Source organism: Heliangelus exortis, chromosome 5, assembly GCF_036169615.1.
Source record: "Heliangelus exortis chromosome 5, bHelExo1.hap1, whole genome shotgun sequence".
Taxonomy (NCBI): domain Eukaryota; kingdom Metazoa; phylum Chordata; class Aves; order Apodiformes; family Trochilidae; genus Heliangelus; species Heliangelus exortis.
In genome coordinates, this window is record NC_092426.1 from 2471085 (window position 1) to 2491461 (window position 20377).

General features: G+C 58.7%; 2 protein-coding genes across 2 annotated transcripts; one reads left to right on the top strand and one right to left on the bottom strand.

Annotated features, from left to right (window-relative positions):
• The first annotated feature begins 1174 nt into the window (after positions 1-1174).
• ABHD12B (abhydrolase domain containing 12B) lies at positions 1175-7576 on the top strand. The gene is made up of 13 exons (XM_071745131.1): positions 1175-1313; positions 2796-2923; positions 3781-3883; positions 3984-4103; positions 4381-4411; positions 4574-4619; positions 4715-4844; positions 5064-5104; positions 5364-5443; positions 5574-5656; positions 6197-6275; positions 6931-7055; positions 7411-7576. The coding sequence occupies exons 1-13, from the start codon at positions 1204-1206 to the stop codon at positions 7430-7432; spliced, it is 1098 nt and encodes a 365-aa protein (XP_071601232.1). The 5' UTR covers positions 1175-1203; the 3' UTR covers positions 7433-7576.
• On the bottom strand, positions 7373-20248 carry PYGL (glycogen phosphorylase L). The gene is made up of 20 exons (XM_071745127.1): positions 19832-20248; positions 17797-17898; positions 16020-16098; positions 15691-15794; positions 14686-14817; positions 14083-14194; positions 13905-13987; positions 13254-13397; positions 12923-13015; positions 12514-12660; positions 11969-12132; positions 11753-11867; positions 10987-11088; positions 10761-10908; positions 10599-10657; positions 9807-9948; positions 9448-9655; positions 9235-9369; positions 8643-8709; positions 7373-8280 (listed from the first exon to the last, which is right to left on the bottom strand). Exons 1-20 carry the CDS (start codon positions 20072-20074, stop codon positions 8092-8094), a joined length of 2568 nt encoding a protein of 855 aa, XP_071601228.1. The 5' UTR covers positions 20075-20248; the 3' UTR covers positions 7373-8091.
• Positions 20249-20377: the final 129 nt, after the last annotated feature.

Genomic DNA, 20377 nt, shown 5'->3' on the forward strand with positions numbered 1-20377 from the left:
CTCTTTGGATTTGTCCTCTTGCCTCTGCATGGACCACCAGGAGCACCCCCCTGCCAAGCCCCCTCCCCACACGCCTTGTCCCACCAACCACATCCCAGCTGCAGTGCTGGGTCCAGTTCTGGGGTCCCCAAGGCCAGAAGGAGCTGGAGGTGTTGGAGTGAGTCCAGAGGAGGCCCTGGAGCTGCTGGGAGGGCTGGAGCAGCTCTGCTCTGGAGCCAGGCTGAGAGAGTTGGGGGTGTTGAGGCTGGAGAAGAGAAGCTGCAATGGGGAGACCTTAGAGCACCTTCCAGTGCCTGAAGGGGCTCCAGGAAAGCTGGGGAGGGACTGGGGACAAGGGCAGGGAGGGATGGGATCAGGGGGAAGGGTTTCCAGATGGAAGAGAGATGAGAGGTGAGGGAGAAATAGTTTGTTGTGAGGGTGCTGAGCCCCTGTGCCAGGTTTCCCAGAGAAGCTGTGGCTGCCCCATCCCTGGCAGTGTCTCAGCCCAGGTTGGATGGGGAGGGTGACACAGCCACACGTACCCTGTCCCAGGCAGCACATCCTCCTGCCCCTAGCGCAGTTTCCCGGGGAACACCAGCGGAACGGGGACGCCTCTTTCCTGCTAGGAATTTTTAGTTTGAAAATTCCGGGCTGGCTCAGCCTGCCAGACCTGTGGGCGGGAGCACGGCGAAGAGCGGACCCAAGCAGCAATTTTATGCCCGTCCAGAGACAGCTCCAGCGGGGGGAGACTCCTCCTGAGGCACCCGCTGGGCTTGGGAACCCGCTGGTTGTCATTTAATGTTAATTTTCACCCGGAAGCTTTCCCAAGCTTTCCCTTCCCACCCCTTGCCACGGTAACGCTGATTCCCTCCCCGTGTCACCTCCCTGCTCCCTCCGGGGTGCCCCTGTCCCCCTCTTCGGGGACAAAGGGGCTGCGGGGGTCCCCCCGCACCCCAAATCTCGGCGAAGCGGGAGGGGGCGTGGCCTGAAGCGAGGGGGGCGTGGCCTGCGCTGAGGAGGGGACGTGTTGTGGGGGCGTGGCCTACACAGAACGGGGTTACTCCGGAATGGGCGTGGTTTGGGTGAGGTGGGCGTGGTTTGGGTGAAGTGGGCGTGGCTTGGAGCTGTAGACGTGACTCGTTGTGTGTGGGCGTGGTTTGGGGAGTAGGCGTGGCTTGCGGCGGCGGTGGGCGGGGCCTGGCGTCGGGAGCGCGCAGCGGGAGGATGCGGCGGCGGGGGGAGCGGGGAGAGCGGGGAGATGGGGAGCGGGATGGCGGCAGCGGTGGCGACAGCGGCCGGGGAAAAGGCAAGAACGGCTCCGGGCGGCGGGAGAGGTGAGTGCAGGCAGCGGGGAAGCAGCCCAGGCCGGCGGGCTGGCACTGACAGGAGCCCCGGCTGCCACTCGGGGCTGGGCGGTGCCGCGCTGCGCTTCCCCGTGATTTGTGTCCCTGTCCCCACGCGGTGTTTACGCTCCGGGTCCTCCTGTCTCCTGCCGTGGCCGTGCTCTGTCCTCCGGCCGTGTCCCCCGGTGGCGTGTGCCGCCGCTGTGTCCCCTGTCCCTGCTACCCTGCCGAAGCTGTCACCCTGTGCTGTGGCGCTGCTTCTGCGTCCCCACGCCGTGGCTTTGTCACGCTGTCACCCCATCTGTGTGTATCCCGGCCCCACGACCTTGCCACAGCCGTGACCCTGGGCCACAGCAATGTCCCCATGCCACCTTGTCACTGCCATGATCCTGTACCTTCGCCACGTCCCTGTGTCACCAGCCACAGCCGTTCTCCCATCCCGTGGCCATGCCACCCCTCCTCACGCTGCCACGCTGTGTCCCCGCGTCCCCTCGCTGTCCCCCACCTGGGGACCCGCGGGTGCTCCCCTGCTACAGGTGTTGTACAAGGGTGGGCGTGAGCACCCGCCCCTGAACCTGAAGGTGTAACCAAAACCTGCACCTAATAACCACCTGCACCGACATCGAGGACACTGGGACAGAATCTTGGGGAGGAAGGGGGGGCAGCTGGGGTGGAAGGAGCCCCCCATGTCTCCGGCATGGCTGATGCCCCTCCCGGGAAGGTGACCATGCCACCTTGCCCCATGGCACTGCTTTTGCAACCCTTCCCCAGGCTCTTGCAGCACTCCCCGGGGCAGGCAATGGGCTAAATCCGCTTCTTACGGGAGTGACGGTGGCCCCAGGCGTGTGGTGCCAGGGAGGGAGCTGTGCTTGGACGCTTGTCAGAAACCTCTGCCCTCAATCCCCGGGCACCCGGACCCGGTTTCCCCATCTCCCGGCAGCCCAAGAGGGACGGCCATGCCGGGCAAGCTGCAGCTCCTGGCTTTCCCTTCCCTCCCTGGAGCTGGAGGTGGTCCCCATCCCCGGCTGACCCCCTAAACCCTTTTCCTAGCTCGTCCCCTAAATCCTGGGGACATGTCCGTGTGTCACCAGCCAGGGCTGGGGGTGGTGGCTCAGAGTATCGATTGCTCCTTATTGCTGGTTGGGCTTGCAGCTCTGGCCCTGGCATGTGCCCTGCCCTTCCTGCCTGCCCGTATCCCGTGGGAAGCTGCCAGGGACGGGATCATGGCCGCTGTGTCACAACGGGGCTGCTCCAACACTTGGGCTCCATCCCCCGAAGCCGAACACAAACCCAGAGTGGAGAAGAACCGAGAAGACCCGGGGAGACACAAATGGCAGCCTCGGGTCCCTGGCTGGGGAGAAGCAGCTGCATCCAACCATTGCATCTGGGGTTGGGGATGGGGACACCACTCTGTCGTGTCCCAAAATCCTTGGGGACGGGAGGGGAGGTGCTAAGGGGGTGTCTGCCTTGCAGGGGCCGGCTGGCATGGTGGTCCCTGCTGCGTACCCTGCTCCTGGGGCTGCTCCTCATCTACACCTCCGTGCCCTTCCTTGTCCGCCTCTTCCCTGCCCTGCTGACCAAAGCTGTCTTCCTGAACTTCCGTGAGTGCCACCAGGCTCTTCCAGCTCCAGAAAGGAGGAGGAAGGGGTTGTCCCCAAAGCTCAGATGGGGCTGCACCCCCTCCTTGCTGTGGGTTGGTGGGAGATGGCTCGGGGGGGGGGGATCTTGCTCCTTGGCACCCACATGCTGGCCACCCTGTGTTACTCCTGAAAGGTTGCAACACATCTGGGCAGGCACAGCAGGGATGGGGTGAGAAATTGGGGTGTGAGGAGGTGGCTCACCTACCCATGCCCTAGCACAGCCCTTGGCTGGCAGGCAGGTTGGTTAGAAAAAAAATGAATACATATGTATATATATATATAACATGTTGCTTTGGCAAAATTGTAAAAATCAAAACAAAACAAAACAAACCAGCTCCAGTGGGGTGTGAGGGTTCATGTGATGGCTGTGATTTTCTTTTCTATTTTTCTTTTTTCTGCACTGTTTAAAAAAAGACAGAGCCCTGGGGCTGTTCAGCCTGGAGAAGAGAAGGCTGAGAGGGGATCTCTGAATGTCCATCAATAGCTGAGGGGTGGGGGGCAAGAGGAAGGGGCCAATCTCTGCTCAGTGGTGCCCAGGAGTAGGACAAGGAATAATGGGGTGAAGGGAGAAGAGAGGAAGTTCCAGCTGAAGCTGAGGAGAAACTTCTCTGCTGGGAGGCTGAGGGAGCCCTGGCCCAGGCTGCCCAGAGAGGTTGTGGAGTCTCCTTCTCTGGAGCCTTTCCAACCCCCCCTGGATGTGTTCTGTGTGTCCTGCCCTGGGGGATCCTGCTGGGGCAGGGCTGGCACTGGGTGAGCTCCAGAGCTCCCTCCCAAGCCCTGACACTGATTCCATGGTTCTCTGGCTCTATGATTCTCAGTGACCATCCCCTTCCTCACCGACCTTCGGCGCCCGGAGCTGCTGCTGAACAACACCATCAGCCTCTACCTCCCCACCGAGCCCGGAGTCACCGTGGGCATCTGGTGAGCACCAGCACCCATCGTGTAGTTACACCAGGGGCCTAAATTAGGGGATGGTGGGAGGGGAGAGATCCCCAGGGTAACTCTGCTCTGACCCCCCCAGGCACACGGTGCCGGGCAGCAGAGGGGCTGAGGCACAGGGCAAGGACCAGCGCTGGTATGAGGAGGCACTTGGTGACACTCACCCCATCATCATCTACCTGCATGGCAATGGGGGGACCAGGTGAGTACCAGAGAACATTTTTGGGACACGTGTCTTGTGGCTTTGCTGGTGAGAACTAGGAAACTCAGTGCAGCAGTGCTGCCAGGCTGGGGCTGCTGCGGTGGTTTCTGACCCTACCAGCCAAGAAAAATCCCCTTGAGCTCAAGGGTAGTGTCAAAACATCCCAGAGCAGCCCCCTCCTGGGACAAGGTGACCCCAGTGGGACCTCCATGGAAGAAGAGGGTCCCTGAAGCTGGGGATGGAGCCCCCCCATCTCTAACCTCCCTTTCCCCCTCAGGGCTGCAAGCCACCGCATCCAGTTCTTGAAGGTAAGTGGTCCCTTGGGGGGGGACAAGGGACCTGATGGGGGTGAGTCTCACCCTGGCTCTGGGGACCCATGAGGGACCTTGGGCAGAGTGAGCCTGGCCATGCTGGGGGTCCTGGGTGTGCAAACCCCCCCAGGACATCATCTGGTGCTGCTCCTCTGACAGGCGATGGGAGCTGCTGACTTCCACATCTTGGCTCTGGACTACAGAGGTAAAAACACCCACTGAATGCCCCCCCACACCCTGCACCCTGACGTTGGTGACCTCCCCATGGGGGTGACACTCATCTGTGTGTCCCCTCCACAGGCTATGGGGACTCCAGTGGGCACCCCACGGAGAGGGGTTTAACCACAGATGCCCTGGCCCTCTATGACTGGGCCAAAGCAAGGAGTGGGAACAGCAGCATCCTCTTCTGGGGACACTCCTTGGGGACAGGGTAGGTGCAGGGCTGGGTGACCCATGGATGTGACCACCAGCCTGTCCCTGGGCTGGGACACTGCTGCCAGACCACTGCCACCTGCAGATGGACCAAAGGCTTGGAGCAGCTCCTTGGTGGAGGCACCCACAAAGCAAAACCCAGTGGGAAAAGGGGGGGTGTCTGAGGGTGCTGGGGCAGTGCCACTGCCCCCCCTCATTGTCACCTCCTCTCTCACAGAGTTGCCACCAACACGGCGAGGAAACTGCAGGAGGAGAGAGGTAAGGGACAGTGTGGCTGAGTTGACCCCGTGCCATGTCCCCACCCTGGGGGCTCTGAGCATCCCTGTATGGATTTTAGGGGGGGTGCAGAGGAGCTGGAGAGCCCTGCTACCCTGCTCCAGCATCAGGACAAGTGGCTGTCCCCAACTCCTTATCAGGACAGGGGCATCACAGCAGCAGCTGGGATGGGAGCGTGGCAGCAGCCCAGCAGAGGGGACAGTCCCCCTGCAGCCACGTCCTCACCCCACTCTGTCCTCAGGGGTCCAGGTTGGTGCTGTCGTCCTGGAGTCACCCTACACCAACATCCGTGAAGCAGCTGCCAACATCCCTGTGGCCCTGGTGAGTCTGAGGGCTGGGGCCATGGGGTGACAATCCCAGACACCTCAGTCCCCCCCCCTCCACGTGGCAGAGGAAGGGTGCAGCCAGCAAAGCCACCACCCAGCATCCCTCCAACCCCTCTCCCTGGCAGATCTACCGCCAGTTCCCAGGTTTTGAGTACCTCTTCTTGGACTCACTGGCCCTGAACAACATGTTCTTCAGCAGTGATGAAAAGTGAGTGCCCGGAGGGATGGAGATGGGTTGGAGGGGGTGATACTGGGACCACCTGGTCAAGGAGTGAGCAGTTGGACATGTCCCACAATGCCCTCCCCACACTCTTTGTCCTTGCCCAGCTTACTCATGCTTTAATTTACTTTTCTAAAAAAAATTTGCATAACTTCAGGTATCAGTATTCCTGCTGAGCAAAGTCCACGAGCCAACATCCTCCTGCTTTTGAGCACAATCATGCCCCCTCCACACCTTGTGCAAGGTGGCATCTTCCCCCTCCATGTTTAGGGCTGGCCTTTCCTAGAAGCCACCTGCTTCATAGGTGGTTTTGAAGCTTGAGCACCCTGTTTTTTTGGGGTTAAGGTTATTGGGGTGCTGCTGTGCTGGGAAGAGTGGTGTGGGCATCACCCACGGACTGGGAGAGCTCTGATTGTGTGTGTGTGTGGGGGGGGTGAGGGTTGCTGTGGGGGGTTTAGCAGCACCCAGGGAGGCTCCAGAGGGTCTGGGGTGACTCTGGAGTGACTCCTCTGTGCTTGCTGCCCACAGTGTGAAGGTCCTGGCCTGTCCACTCCTCCTCCTGCATGCAGAAGATGATACTGTGGTGCCTCTGCACCTGGGACGCAAGGTGGGGACCACCCTCACCTCATGGGTGGGTGCTGGTCTAATCAGAACTCCAGACTGGTTTGGGTTGGGAAGGACCTTAAAGCTCCTCCATTGCCACTCCCTGCCATGGTCAGGGACACCTCCCACCAGCCCAGGTTGCTCCAAGCCCCATCCAACCTGGGCTGAGACACTGCCAGGGATGGGGCAGCCACAGCTTCTCTGGGAAACCTGGCACAGGGGCTCAGCACCCTCACAACAAACTATTTCTCCCTCACATCTCATCTCTCTTCCATCTGGAAACCCTTCCCCCTGATCCCATCCCTCCCTGCCCTTGTCCCCAGTCCCTCCCCAGCTTTCCTGGAGCCCCTTCAGGCACTGGAAGGTGCTCTAAGGTCTCCCCATTGCAGCTTCTCTTCTCCAGCCTCAACACCCCCAACTCTCTCAGCCTGGCTCCAGAGCAGAGCTGCTCCAGCCCTCCCAGCAGCTCCAGGGCCTCCTCTGGACTCACTCCAACACCTCCAGCTCCTTCTGGGCTTGGGGAACTTCTTGCTTATCCTGTTTTTAGGGGAGAAGAAGAAGAGGGAGGTGGTTGTGGCCAGACCCAGGGTGTTAGGAGAGGTTTTGGGGTCCCCTTTGCCTCCCATTAACCATTCTCCCCCCCCCCCCCCCCCCCACAGCTCTTCGAGATGGCACGCAGTGCCTACAAGGACAAAACCAAGGTGAAGATGATCACCTTCCCAGAAAAGCTGGGTCTGGGCCATGACTACATATCCTTCAACCCAGAGCTGCCTGCCCTGGTGAAGTAAGTGCTGCTCTGCAGAAATGGGGGGGGGAGGGTGTTGAGCACCAAATAAACCTTGGGCTCTTCTTCCCTGGGTCCATCCTCCCATGCCATGAAGGCAGAACCTTCCCCCTTCTTCCTCTCTGTCCAGTGCTCCTTGGCTTTGATTTTTGAGCTCTTTGGGCTCTTTGCTGCTCTGAGCCCATCCTCAACCCAAGTGCCATGGGGAGGTGGCCCTGGAAACCTGTCCCCAAGGTCCTTTTTTGCCCTAAGCCCAGCTGAGCCCCCACATCCAGGGCTCAGGAAAACCAAGGTCTGGAGCAGCAGGGAAGCACGGGTGGTGACACAGCGTGAGGTTTATTACATCTTCTTGCAGAGACTTCTTGAACATCAAGTGATGGCAGCTGCTTGGGTGCACACTCCTCAACCTCCCCCCCTCCCAAAGCCCAGGAACAACCCCCCTGATGGCACTGAACTGCTGTATGTAATCATTAGAATTATTAATAATAATAATAAAAAATACACTACTGAGAAAAATAAAACTTTCTAACTGTTCTAACTCCTCAAGGATGCTGCAGGTTCCTCGGGGGGTGGGGATCCTCCTGCCAGCTCCCTCCTGCTCCCAGGATGGGACCATGCAAGTGGAGCACCATGGGGCAGAACTGGGGGGGTGGCTGTGAACACCCCTTAACTCTTCACCCCAAGTCCTGCTTTGGCATCACCTGCAGGGGCTCAGCTGCCCACCCTGTCCCCAGCACCTCACCCCCTGCACCCTCCTGGCCTGGAACAGCGTTGGAAGATGCCAACCCAGGCCCTCATTTTAGGCTTTGGCAAACAGCCCTTTGGACTCTGGTGGCACTTTTATTTTTAGCCCCTCTGCAAGTGACAGGGTGACAAACGGGTTTGCTTTCCCCACCACGCTTCCCTCACCAAAATCCCACCCCTTTTCCCCTCCTTCCCCATCCCTGGCCCGGCCAGCAGCAGCCACAGAGACATTAGACAGCAGCAAGGACAATTTTACGTGCTCGTGGTGTCCCCTGGTGGTGGCCCCAAGCCCCTAAACCACCCTGCCATTGAGGGTCTTGTCCTCAACAGCATCCCGGGGCTCGTTGGGGGGTGGAATCTTCAGGTCAGAGGGTTCCACGTGCCAGATATCCCGGGCATATTCCTTGATGGTCCGGTCACTGGAGAACTTGCCGGCCGCAGCGATGTTCTTGATCACCATCTTGGTCCATGCCTTGGAATTCTGCAAGGAGAATTGGTGGGATGGAGCAGCCAGAGGGTGACATGTTAGCCTCAAGAGCAGCTTTCTCACCAGGAACCCCATCCATGTGCAAAGCCCTGGCAGACTTCTGCCTGGGAGTCTCCTCAGTGGGAACCCATCAGAGCCTCACCAGACCCCTTCTCCAGATGTTGGGCCAGGAACTTTCTTGCCAGGACCCCATCTATGTGGAAAGCCCCACCAGACCCCTCCTGGCTGGGGTGTTAGGACAGGAGTCTCCTTGCCAGGAACCCATCTAATGAGCACAGTCCCACCAGACCCCTTCTCTTGATGGGATGTTGTGTCTCCATCACCACTCCCCACCTTCTCCTTGGGCTGGCACTCACCAGGTAGAGCTCATTGACCTTCTCCTGGCATTTGACATAAGCCTCATAGTCTGCAAAGACTTTAAACCTGCAGAAGTGATGAAAAGAGAAGTCAACAGGACCACAAAGGTGTAGGTGGGAACGCAGTGGTGGTTGGTGGCTGCAGCACACAGGGCTCCTGCTGCCAGATCTGGAGCTTTCTCCAACACAAACACTTCAGTGAGATCCATCCTCCCCAAGCCATGTTTGAACAGAGCCCTGACAGCCCGTGGGTGCTGCAGCAGAGATTGGGTGGGTGCCCCAGGAGGACACACCCTGTGTCAGCTCACTGGGAAAACATTTCTGCAATGCCAACACCTCCAGCCCTTGGCTGAGTGCTCTGGCCAGGAAAGCCCTTGAGATACCTAAAACCCATCTATCATCTGACAAGGGCTGCACAACTAAATGCTTCCTGGCCTGGATACATCCCAGGCTTTCATGTGCCATGCGTGGGGAGCCTCCTGGACCTCTGGAAAACCAACTGGAAATTGGACCTCATCAACCAGAGGGTGGGTGGGTGGTGAGTTTAGTGGAAAGACCCAACCCAGGAGATGAGTAGCATCTCAGGGCTCACCGGTCGTGGTGGAAGAGCATGTTGACCACATCTTTGAAGAGGTCAGGCTCCTCTGGGGAGAAGAAGCCACTCTGGATCTGGTCGATGGCTTGTTTCAACTCGGGGAGCCGGTTGTAGTACCCCTGGGCATTGTACCTGGAGGGAAGGGTTGAGATCAGATGCTGCTGCTTCAGCTGCTTGTGGTGGCACCCCCGGGGCATCCCCAGCCCTCACCCTTCCTTGTCCAGCTCCATGACGTCCTCCACCCTCATGCCAAAGATGAACAGGTTTTCCTCCCCGGCCTCCTCAGCCATCTCCACGTTGGCTCCATCCATGGTGCCGATGGTCAGAGCCCCGTTCAGCATGAACTTCATGTTCCCCGTGCCAGATGCCTCTGTGCCTGCTGTGGAGATCTGCTCTGACAGGTCCGTGGCAGGGATCACTGCCAACCAAACACAGGGACACAAGGGGCTTACGGTCACCACTTCTGGGGCTGTGTTGTGGCCTTTAGATCTCCTGTCTTGTGGTGATGGGCCTGCTGCACAGCCACAGGGTGGACATCCCATCCCCATGAGTTGCCCCACGGGGTCTACCTTTCTCTGCCAGGGAGACCCTGTAGTTCTCCAGGAAGATGACCTTCAGCTTGTTCCCCACAGCAGGGTCATTGTTCACCACGTGAGCCACGGCATTGATGAGCTTGATGATCATTTTTGCCATGTGGTATCCTGGGGCAGCCTAGGAGAGAAGCATGGATGAGCCCACAGGGCTGGTGCTGGGGGCAGGCAAGGACCAACCAGCTCCCAGGTGCCCAGAGAAGCACCCACTCTGCTATGCTCCCATCCCTCATCCCATCCATGTGTTGTGCCACCAACTTTTGGGGAGCTGCATGACCAGCAGAAGCTTGCTTGGGTTGAAGCCAGGAAGTGCTGCCTCAGGGCTTCCCAGAGGCTTTAGAGGACTCAGCTCCATGAGAACATCTGCACCCAAATCCCTTGGGGCATCCTCCAGTGCCTGAAGGGGCTCCAGGAAAGCTGGGGAGGGACTTGGGAAAAGGGCAGGGAGGGATGGGATGAGGGGAAAGGGTTTCCAGATGGAAGAGGGGAGATGGAGAGGAGATGGAAGGGAGAAATTCTTTGGTGTGAGGGTGCTGAGCCCCTGTGCCAGGTTTCCCAGAGAAGCTGTGGCTGCCCCATCCCTGGCAGTGTCTCAGCCCAGGTTGGATGGGGCTTGGAGCAACCTGGGCTGGTGGGAGGTGTCCCTGACCATGGCTGGGTTGTTGGGACTGGATGAGCTTTAAGGTCCTTCCCAACCCAAACCAGTCTGGAATTGTGATTTTTTTTAAAGAACTCCCTCCAAAAATGCCCCAAACTCCTGACCCCACTCACCTTGCCCCCAATGATCACCGTCCTTGGCACAAAGACCTTTGAGGGATCCCTCCTGATGCCTGAAGGAGACAACAGCACGGTGTCACCCTCTGGTTAGGGGGACAGGGGTGCTCATACACACCCCCCCGGGCAGGCTGTCCCCTGGGGCACGTGGTAGCTTACGGTTGAACATGGTGATGATGTGCAGACAGTTCATCAGCTGCCGCTTGTACTCATGGATCCTCTTCACGTGCACGTCGAACATGGAGGAGGGGTTGATCTTCACTTTGTACTCCTTCTCCAGGTACAGAGCGAACTTCACCTTGTTCTCCTGAGTGTGGAACAAAGAGAATGTCAACCCCCAGCCTCTCCTCCACCCTGCATCCCTCCTGCCTCCCACCCCCCTCACCTGCTTCACTTTGGCAACCTCCCGGATGAAGAGCTCATCGTCCACAAACTCCTGAAGCTTTGTCAGCTGGCTCAGGTCCCGCACATACTCCTCCCCTATTTTCTGCAAAAGGAGCAAGAAGCAGAGGTTGATCGTGCAATGGGAACAGTCACCTTCATTGGACACCTGGCTCCCAGCCAGCAAAGCCACCAACACTCAGAAAGCAGGAGAAGGGGACTTGAGTGAGAGGCAACCAGAGCTTGAGTCCAGAGGAGGCCCTGGAGCTGCTGGGAGGGCTGGAGCAGCTCTGCTCTGGAGCCAGGCTGAGAGAGTTGGGGGTGTTGAGGCTGGAGAAGAGAAGCTGCAATGGGGAGACCTTAGAGCACCTTCCAGTGCCTGAAGGGGCTCCAGGAAAGCTGGGGAGGGACTGGGGACAAGGGCAGGGAGGGATGGGATCAGGGGGAAGGGTTTCCAGATGGAAGAGAGATGAGATGTGAGGGAGAAATAGTTTGTTGTGAGGGTGCTGAGCCCCTGTGCCAGGTTTCCCAGAGAAGCTGTGGCTGCCCCATCCCTGGCAGTGTCTCAGCCCAGGTTGGATGGGGCTTGGAGCAACCTGGGCTGGTGGGAGGTGTCCCTGATCACAGCAGGGCTGTTGGGACTCCATTTTTTTTTCTTTAGGTCCATCCCAACTCAAACCAGTCTGGGATTCTGTGATCCACAAGATGCAGCTGTCTGAGGCTGGAGCAGCATCCCTGGGGGCTGGGAAGGGTGGGGATTGTGCTGTCACCTCTGCAATGAGCTCTGCCAGCCCCGGGTTGCAGAGCAGGAGCCAGCGCCGTGGGGTGATGCCGTTGGTTTTGTTCTGAAACTTCTCCGGCTCCAGGGCTGCAAAGTCCTTGAACCTGCAAGGGTGAGGAGGGGACAGCCTCAGGCTCACCCACCTGGCACCACCACCCTTGCCAAGCTGAGGCTGAGCCACCACCACCTCCCTCTCCCTGCTTACACCTCAGTCTTGACTATTTCGGAGTGGATCCTGGCCACGCCATTGACAGCGTGGGAGCCCACGATGCAGAGATGGGCCATGTTGATCCTCTTGGTGCCTTCCTCCTCTATCAGGGACATCCTCCTCAGCCGGTCCACGTCGTTAGGATAGAGGGATGCAATGTGCTGCAGGTGGAGGCCAGAGAGGTGGTGAGCAGTGTTTTGGGATGGCCCACTCAATGGCTCCCCAAAAACGCCACGTGCTGCCTGAGCAGAGGGCCAAACCACCATCTCCTTTGTACCCCCCCCCAACCTGATCCTTCTCCAGGACTGAATTTAAAGAGCAAAGAAATGCCATCAGGGAGGTTCCTGGAGCACTGGGTGAAGTCTTGAAAAGACTGCAAGGTGGAGACAGACTGGTGGGAAGGATTTTCCTAGACATCATCCTCCCAAAACCCCCTGGCCACGCACCCGACACCATCAAGTTGTGCATCCTGACTGCACAACTCGTGCACACCCTCATCACCTGCTCTGGAGAGGTCCCCCATGCAGCCCTGAGGCACTCACATCCAGGTGTCTCTGGTTGATCTCATAGATGATTTGCAGGTGTCTGGGGAGCAGCTTCTCCACCAGGTCCACGGGCCACCTCTCCAGGGCTTCTGGCAGCACCGTGTGGTTGGTGTAGGCAAAGGTTTGCTTGGTGATGTCCCAGGCCTGCCAGGGTGAGGACCAGTGGTGAGGGTGGAGGCAGCTCCTGGTGGGTGCCAGCACCCACTAATGGTCCTCCCACAGTGGCCAGCAGCATGGTTGAGCTGGCTTCTCCAAGTCTGGGCTGGTTAAACCTGACCTGACTGCTCCACATCACTCCCCAGGCCACCAGCAGCTACAGAACTGGTTCCTCAGCTCCTTGGCTGTGGGTGGGTGGAAGCAGAAGGGACCCAGGAGCCCTAACTCGGGTCTCCTCGGGTCTCCCTACCTTGTTCCATGGCAGCTTCTCAATGTCCACAAAAATCCTCATCAGCTCAGGGATGGCCATGGCAGGGTGTGTGTCGTTCAGCTGGATGGCAACCTGGGGGGGAGAGCAGGGGTGGCACGTGGGGACACTAATGGTGTGACTGAATGACCTTGAAGGTCCTTTCCCAGCATGGTGATTCCATGACTCTGTGAAACACGGGCATCCCACTGCCCATGTCAGCTGGACACTGGCACCCACGGAAGGTCCACAAAACCTCCCCAGGTATAGGTGGGCATCTGGGAGGCACTGAAAGGAACTCTGAGGCACAGCTCAGAGCAACCCTGGCTCCTACCTGGTCAGGGAAGGAATCAAAGACAGTCCGGACGCTCTCCGTGCTCCCGAATTTGGAGGCTTTGTAGCGCCGTATGATGTCCTGGAGAGTGGCAGCCACCACAAAGTACTCCTGCTTCAGCCTCAGCTCCTTCCCCTCGAAAAACTGGGAGCAGAGGACAGGGAGGATGGCACCATGCTGCCCAGGAGGACCTGCAAACCTCCAGAGCTTTCCCCCAGCAGCAATAACCCCAGCACCTTCTCACTTCCCTGATTTTAGCATGGAGATTGAGATATTTACATCCAGAGCTTTGCCAAAACCTGTTCTCCCTGGTCTGAAAAGCACCCAGTGCCACCCCCTGCCATGGTCAGGGACACCTCCCACCAGCCCAGGGTGCTCCAAGCCCCATCCAACCTGGGCTGAGACACTGCCAGGGATGGGGCAGCCACAGCTTCTCTGGGAAACCTGGCACAGGGGCTCAGCACCCTCACAACAAACTATTTCTTCCTCACATCTCATCTCAACCTCTCCTCTTCCAGCTGAAAACCATTCCCCCTCATCCCATCCCTCCATTTTTACATGAAGTCCCCCTTGGTAAAAATGTCCCAGCAAGAGGAACTGCTCCACAACCTTTACCCCCCCCAAACCATGAACACCCTGATCCCAACTTACGTTGTCATTGGGGTAGAGGACACGGGATATGTTCTCTGCCAGGTTTCTGTCCAGCACAGCCTGGATGTAGTCTCCAACGTTGACTGAGGAGGAACAGAGAAAGGAGGTGGATGTGGGACCCTGTTGTGTGCCCTGTCCCCCTCAGCACCCCCTCAGCACCCTCCCAGCACCCACTTACAGTCCTGCAGGTTGAAGTCATTGGGTGCCCGGGCTGACCACAGGCGCATGGTGTTGACGGTGTTGTTCATGTACCCAGGCACAGGGGTGTCATAGGGCAGGGCCAGCACCACCTAGGACACGGGCAAGGCAGCTGGAGCAGGGCTGGTGTCCCTCCCGTGTCCCCATGGAACCTTTCCACCCCACAGACCCTCCCACAGGAGGGAGCTCAGGGTTGCATCCACCTTCAGGAGGTGGCCCATGCCGGGGATGTGCCTGGTAGACCCCACCAAGGCTGGGTCCCTGGGCTTGCCCGGTGGCTGGGGTTCACCCAAAGCTCTCAGGGGATGGAGAGAAGGTCGTGAGGGTCAGGAGAAGCTTCATTTAAGCCCTTGTGCCAGGCTGTGCATTGCACACAGACCTGCTGAAGGTGCTTTGGGCTCCAGACACAGAGAAGTGAAACGTGTCCCTGTGTTCATCTCCTCCTCATTCTGCTCCATCACCGCCTTTTCCACCCCAGGGAAGCGACCTCACCAGTGCCACCCACTCCAGCCAGGATGCCAGCAGGACCCGTGCCTGGGGTAGAGCCAGCCAGGCAGAGCAGATGATGCTCCTCAACCCATACCTGGGTGTCGACCCACTTGGCACCGGCAGCACCGTGTTCCACCCGGCCGTAGAAGTGCACGGGCAGCATGTACTCAGGACGGGCTTTCTCCCAGGGGTTGCCATGTCGGAGCCAGTCATCAGCTTCTTCCACCTGCCAGAGGGATGGAGAGCAGTGCTGAGTCCACCCAGCCCTAGGGACCTCCCTGGCTCGTGCCGTGGGATGATGCTTTGGAATCTGCCTGCTCTAAACCTGGATTTTGGCTCCGCGGGATTGTCTCCCACCAGGGGATTTGCTGCTACACACCACACCTTGTCCACTCTGATGCTTCCACCCAAGCAGGTGGAGAAGGGATGAGGGGGGTAGATCTGGACTTGAGTTGACCAGGAGAGGCTCAGGTTGGCTACTGGGAACAATTTCTTTACTGAAAGAGTGGTCAGGCCTTGGCCCAGGCTGCCCAGAGCAGTGGTGGAGTCCCCATCCTGAAGGTGTTCAAAAGATGTGTGGATGCAGCACTTCAAGGCATGGCTCAGTGGTCATGGTGGTGCTGGGTTGCTGGGTGGACTTGATGATCTTAGAGATCTTTTCCAACCTTCATGATTCTGTGATTCCCCACGCCTGTACCACCTGAGTGAAACCACCCCCCAGGAGCTGGGATAGGACTTCTCCACCCTCACCTGCTCCATGGCTTTGCTAATTAGTGGGATGGATCTTCTCCCCTTCACTCAGCCCCTAATGGGCTCTGCTGGGAATGGTGATACCAGGCTGATCCCCAACCCCGTGCACTGGAGCCAGCTGGGATGAAGGACAAGCAGGGACATCCCAGGGAGGGATGCTCTGTGCTTGCATGGGTTTAGGGAGTTAAACCCATTTGAGGAAACATCTGAAAAGCTTTAAGTATCACAGCCCTGACTCTGCCTTGAGCTACAGGAGTGTCCCTACCCCCTGATTTTGGCCTCCTCTAGGGGGTGGAGCTGTTTTTGGCTGTGCCAGGGGAAGGTAAGGGCCAGACATCTCCAGCAGTACCTGCCACCCATCCCGGATCTTCTGGTTGAAGATGCCGTACTCGTAGCGGATGCCGTAGCCGTAGGCAGCCAGCCCCAGGGTGGCCATGGAGTCGAGGAAACAAGCTGCCAGGAGAGAGGGCAGCAGCCAGATGAGCTGCTCAGGACACACCAGCTCCTTCTCCCCAGAGGAAGGTGACAGCCACCAGCAGCCACCCCCCAGCGACACGAGCCCAGCAGGCACTGCTGGCCACCCGGCCCCTCTGGCTCCGTGCATGGGGAAGATGGAGCAATAACCCCCCCAAAATTAGGGATCTCCTAAGGCACGAGACCTTTTTGGGGCTGACTCACCAGCAAGCCTGCCAAGCCCACCATTGCCAAGCCCAGCATCCTCCTCGATTTCCTCCAGCTCTTCCATGTCCAGCCCGAGCTACGGAGGAGAAGGAGAAGGCGATGGGCTTGAGGTTCTCAGAGTTGCCCAGCACCACGGTGGGAAGGTGCTGCTGGTGTGCACCCCTGGGTGCTGCCCAGAGACCACCCCTGTGCCCCTAGCAGGTGGGTTCCAGGAGAAGTAGAAAGGCAAGACCCATCCCTGCAGCTGGGACATGGAGCTTCCCACCCAAAGCAGCTCCTCTCCCCCACAGCTGCCACCCCGTGGTGTTGTGGGGACCCCCTCTGGTGTCCAAGTCACTTTACAAGGGACACACGTGCCCCTGACCTTGACCATGGCCTTGATGAGCCACAGTGACATGGATAAGATCCTGGGGGTGCTGCTCTGGTGGTCCCAGACATTCCAGGCAGTTCTCCCAGGAATCACGACCTCCCTCCTCCCACCCTCCCCTCCCCAGCCCCATGGGGCAGGCACCAGGCTCCTGTCTCCCAGCACCTCTTGGCTCCAGGCTTTGCCCTTTAATGGAGACACACAGAGAATTTCCACCACTTCTACAAGGAAATTGAAACTTTCCAGCCTGGAATGCTGTGGGAGGAAGAGGTTTTGCCTATGCAAAGATCCACAGACAGCTCAGCAGGAAAAAAAAAAAAGAGATGGTGCCCTGCCAGGGCTGAGCCACCTTTTCACATGGAAAGCCTTTGATCTGATGTCCCACGGTCACAGCAAGCAGGGACAGCCCTGCTCCCACGTGTGGTTATAGCTGCACAGCTCTGAGCATCATCACCAGCCCTGAATGCCTACAGAAATACCTGAAATTTGTATTTAGGTGTCCAGAGACCTCAGCACACGCAGGAAGGAGGATTTCCCTCCAGAGCTTTCCCTGCCATCACCACAAAGAGGATGATTCCCAAAAGACTTCCCACTTTATGCTTCTCCAAGGCTTCCACCACCCAGCATCCCAGGCTCTTCCCCTCCACCCTCACCCCAGCTGGGCAGCACTCATGGCAAGGTCAGCAGATAAAAAATTTTGAAAATCATAGGACCACAGACTAGTCTGGCTTGGGAGAGACCTTAAAGACCACCTAGCTCCAACCCCACTGCCACAGGCAGGGATTCCTCCCACTAGATCAGGTTACTCCAAGCCTTGTCCAACCTGGCCTTGAAGACTGCCAAGCAGGGGGCAACCACACAAAAAAAAAAAAAACCCAAAAAACCCCCACCAAACAAAACAACAACAACAAAAAACCTAAAAATAGGCTCCTCTCCTTTGAACACTTTTGCTGGAATGCTGCTCCTGCTGTTGTGCAACTGCTCCAGCAGCCACGTTGGTCCCCAGGGGTGCAAGCACAGGGCAGGAGGGACAGGAGCCACCCAAAACCCTTTGATAACTCAGGTGCCAGACAATGCCAGCACCAGGCTGGGGTGGAGTCAGATCAAGGTTTTCACCCCCTTTGCCACTGATTATTTTATGTCATATATCCCTATTAATGCCCTTAAACACCCAACCACGAGCTTCCACACACTGTTTGGGCTTCACCCTCTACCTCAGCAGGGTTGGCATCCCCCAGCACACAGCCCCAACACCAGCTGAGCATTTGGAGAGCAGGTTCTGGAGCTGTTATTTATCTGTGAAAGCCTCTCGTGTGGCTCCAGGAGCAGTGTGTGCAGTCAGTGCCATAAAACACAAACATTTCCAGGAGCTGGAGAGCCTGGAGCCCACCTGGTTTGGGTCCTCACCTGGTAGATGGCTTCATCACAGGCATTCTGCAGCCCCAGGTTAATCATGGTGTTCTGCAGTGTCCGCCCCATGTAAAACTCCAGGGAGAGGTAGTAAATCCTCTGAAAGAGAAAACAACCCCCCTGGTCACCTTCATGGGGTCAGGGGAGGCTCCTGTGCACCCCAGAAGCTGCTATTGGGTGTTATCTCAAAGCAAGAGGGAAAATCCCAAATCTCAGTGGGGTTTAGCACCAGGAATTTGTGGACTGGAGCTCTTTGGAGGTGGCCAAGCTCCTGCTGCTGCCATTTCCCGAGCTGGTTTTATTTGGAGAAGCCCTGGAGCCCTGCCCGAGAGCAGGGACAGCTCCAGGATGGTCACCCCCAGCGTGCTGCTGGCCCTGGCAGTCAGTACAAAGTTTAAAGTTTAAGAGGAATTAGGAAACGTCCCCCGAGCTGCAAAGCAACCGGAAAACCAAGTGAGCCACGGGGGGCAGGAACATCCCAAAGCTGTGGGGACACCGCTGTCCTCTGCCGTCCCCAGGGGGTTGGTCCCAGGAGCACAGAGGGGGGTCTGGTCCCAGGAGAATGGGGTGGGGTGGGTCCCAGGAGGATGGGGGGGGTCAATCCCAGGAGAACGGGGGAATTGGTCCCAGAAGCACAGGGGGGTTCGGTCCCAGGAGCACCGGGGGGGAGGGGGGGGGTTTGGTCCCAGGAGCACAGGGGGGGACTCGGTCCCAGGAGGATGGGGGGGGTTCGGTCCCAGGAGGACGGAGGCGGGGACTCGGTCCCAGGAGGACGGGGGCGGGGGGGGGGAGACTCGGTCCCAGGAGGACGGGGGGAGGTTCGGTCCCAGGAGGATGGGGGGAGGTTCGGTCCCAGGAGGACGGGGGGAGGTTCGGTCCAAGGAGGACGGGGGGAGGTTCGGTCCCAGGAGGACTGGGTGCTCTTGTGTCCCCTCTGGCTGATATGATGGGTGCAGGATGAGGCAGGGGAGGCAGAGGATTCTGTGAGCCACCCCTGGTGTCAGCACTGGCAGGTTTTAAGGATGGATTTAAGCTGGAGGAAGGTGCTGACTCCACAGGTTTCTCCCCCAGGAGCCGTGTGGGGTTGGGCTGGGGATGGTGATGGGATGTGCTGGGCAGGACGGGTTGGGATTACTGGTTTGATCCCAGCAGAGCTGGGGGCAGCAGTGCTGGGTGGATGAGACCCAGCGTGGCTCAGCTGTCCTGGATATCCCACATCCAAGCCCTGGAAGAAGCTCAGCTTTTTTTCTCACCCCTACAGGACATGAGTGAGGGGGGGGTGTTGAGTTATCAGGGGCTGGCATGGTCCCAGTGAGGTGTCTGTGGGGAGAAAATTGGAGCAGACAGCCTTGCCCAGGTGTCAGGAGGGGATTTACTCCTTAATCCCAGAGCAGCTGGAGCCCCGAGCTCCCTACAAGCCAGAGCAGAGGAGCAGCAGCCCAGAACCTCCCGAGGTCTCGCACCCTTAGGATGCCTGAGCTTGCATTTATTTGAAACCAGACTCGTTCGCAGCCGGTTCGGGGTTCGGTTAAGCTTTTCAGCTCCTTCACCCTTAGAAGGTTTTGCAGCTGCTCCGGGTTAGACCGCACCCACGCGAGCCCTGCGGGACAACAAACGCTGTTCCCATGCCCTGCTCCCAGCTGCCGGGCAGCCTCAGCTCTGTTTGTTTTGCAAAGCAAAGGCCAATGGCCTTGCTTGTTAAAGTCCAGTCCTTCAACTTGGCAAAGTTAAGGAGAATAGCCCTAAACGCCCCCCCCAAAAAGAGCGTGTCCTCTCCCTCCCTTCCCCCTCTCCGTTCTCTGCTTTCCCCACCGCGGGGTCCCCAAGGAAAAGAGCACCCAAGGCTGGATAAAATCCCATGACATGAGCCTCACCTTGGAAGTGGGGTGGGGGGGCTTCAACAGTTGGATTTGCTGAGCTTAAAGAGCTTAAAAGGATTTTTCCGACCCAACCCATTCTCTGATTCCCACCAGCCTCCCATGGAAAGAGGGGTGTTTCCCCCCCCCCCCATCCCAATCCCCCCGGCTCCCACCTTGGGGTCCTTCTCATAGTAGTACTGTTGGGTTCGGATCCATCGGCCCACCAGGTGGTCCCTCACGGTGTGGGCCAGGGCGAAGTAGTAGTCCCGGGGGGTGGCCACGTTACGGTCCTTGACCAGGGTGAAGTGGAGGTGCCGGTTGAAGCCCCGCTTCAGCTCCGCCACGTTCTCAGCTCCCACGATCCCGCGGATGCTGATCTGCCGGCGCCGCTCCTGATCCGACAAGGGTCGCGACATCCCGACAGGGCTGCGGGGAGACACGCACACACGGGGGGGCTTTGGGGAGGGGGAGCTGGTGGGGGGGGACGTGGGGGGGTGGGTAATAAACACTGTCGCCGTTGGGGTTTGACCACAATCGGCACCGGGTTCCGCCTCCGCCCCGGGATGGCACCGCCCCGGGGCTGAGCTGGGCGGCTGGGCCGGGCTACCGGCACCTCGGGGAGGGCACCGGGACGGACCGCCCATTCCTGGGGTGGGAACGGCAAAGGGGGGGCCCGGGGACCGCCCCCCGGGGTGTACGGGGGGAGTTACAAGGGGAGG

Bases quoted from the DNA above. Each gene is read 5' to 3' on its own strand.
- ABHD12B (XM_071745131.1), top strand. From the start codon at position 1,204: ATGCGGCGGCGGGGGGAGCGGGGAGAGCGGGGAGATGGGGAGCGGGAT. The intron at 4,620-4,714 runs GTAAAAACACCC...TCCCCTCCACAG, and splicing joins CTTGGCTCTGGACTACAGAG to GCTATGGGGACTCCAGTGGG. The intron at 7,056-7,410 runs GTAAGTGCTGCT...ATCTTCTTGCAG, and splicing joins GAGCTGCCTGCCCTGGTGAA to AGACTTCTTGAACATCAAGT.
- PYGL (XM_071745127.1), bottom strand. From the start codon at position 20,074: ATGTCGCGACCCTTGTCGGATCAGGAGCGGCGCCGGCAGATCAGCATC. The intron at 10,658-10,760 runs GTAAGCTACCAC...TGTCTCCTTCAG, and splicing joins CATCATCACCATGTTCAACC to GCATCAGGAGGGATCCCTCA. The intron at 9,656-9,806 runs GTAGACCCCGTG...TTTGGTTGGCAG, and splicing joins GGTCTCCCTGGCAGAGAAAG to TGATCCCTGCCACGGACCTG.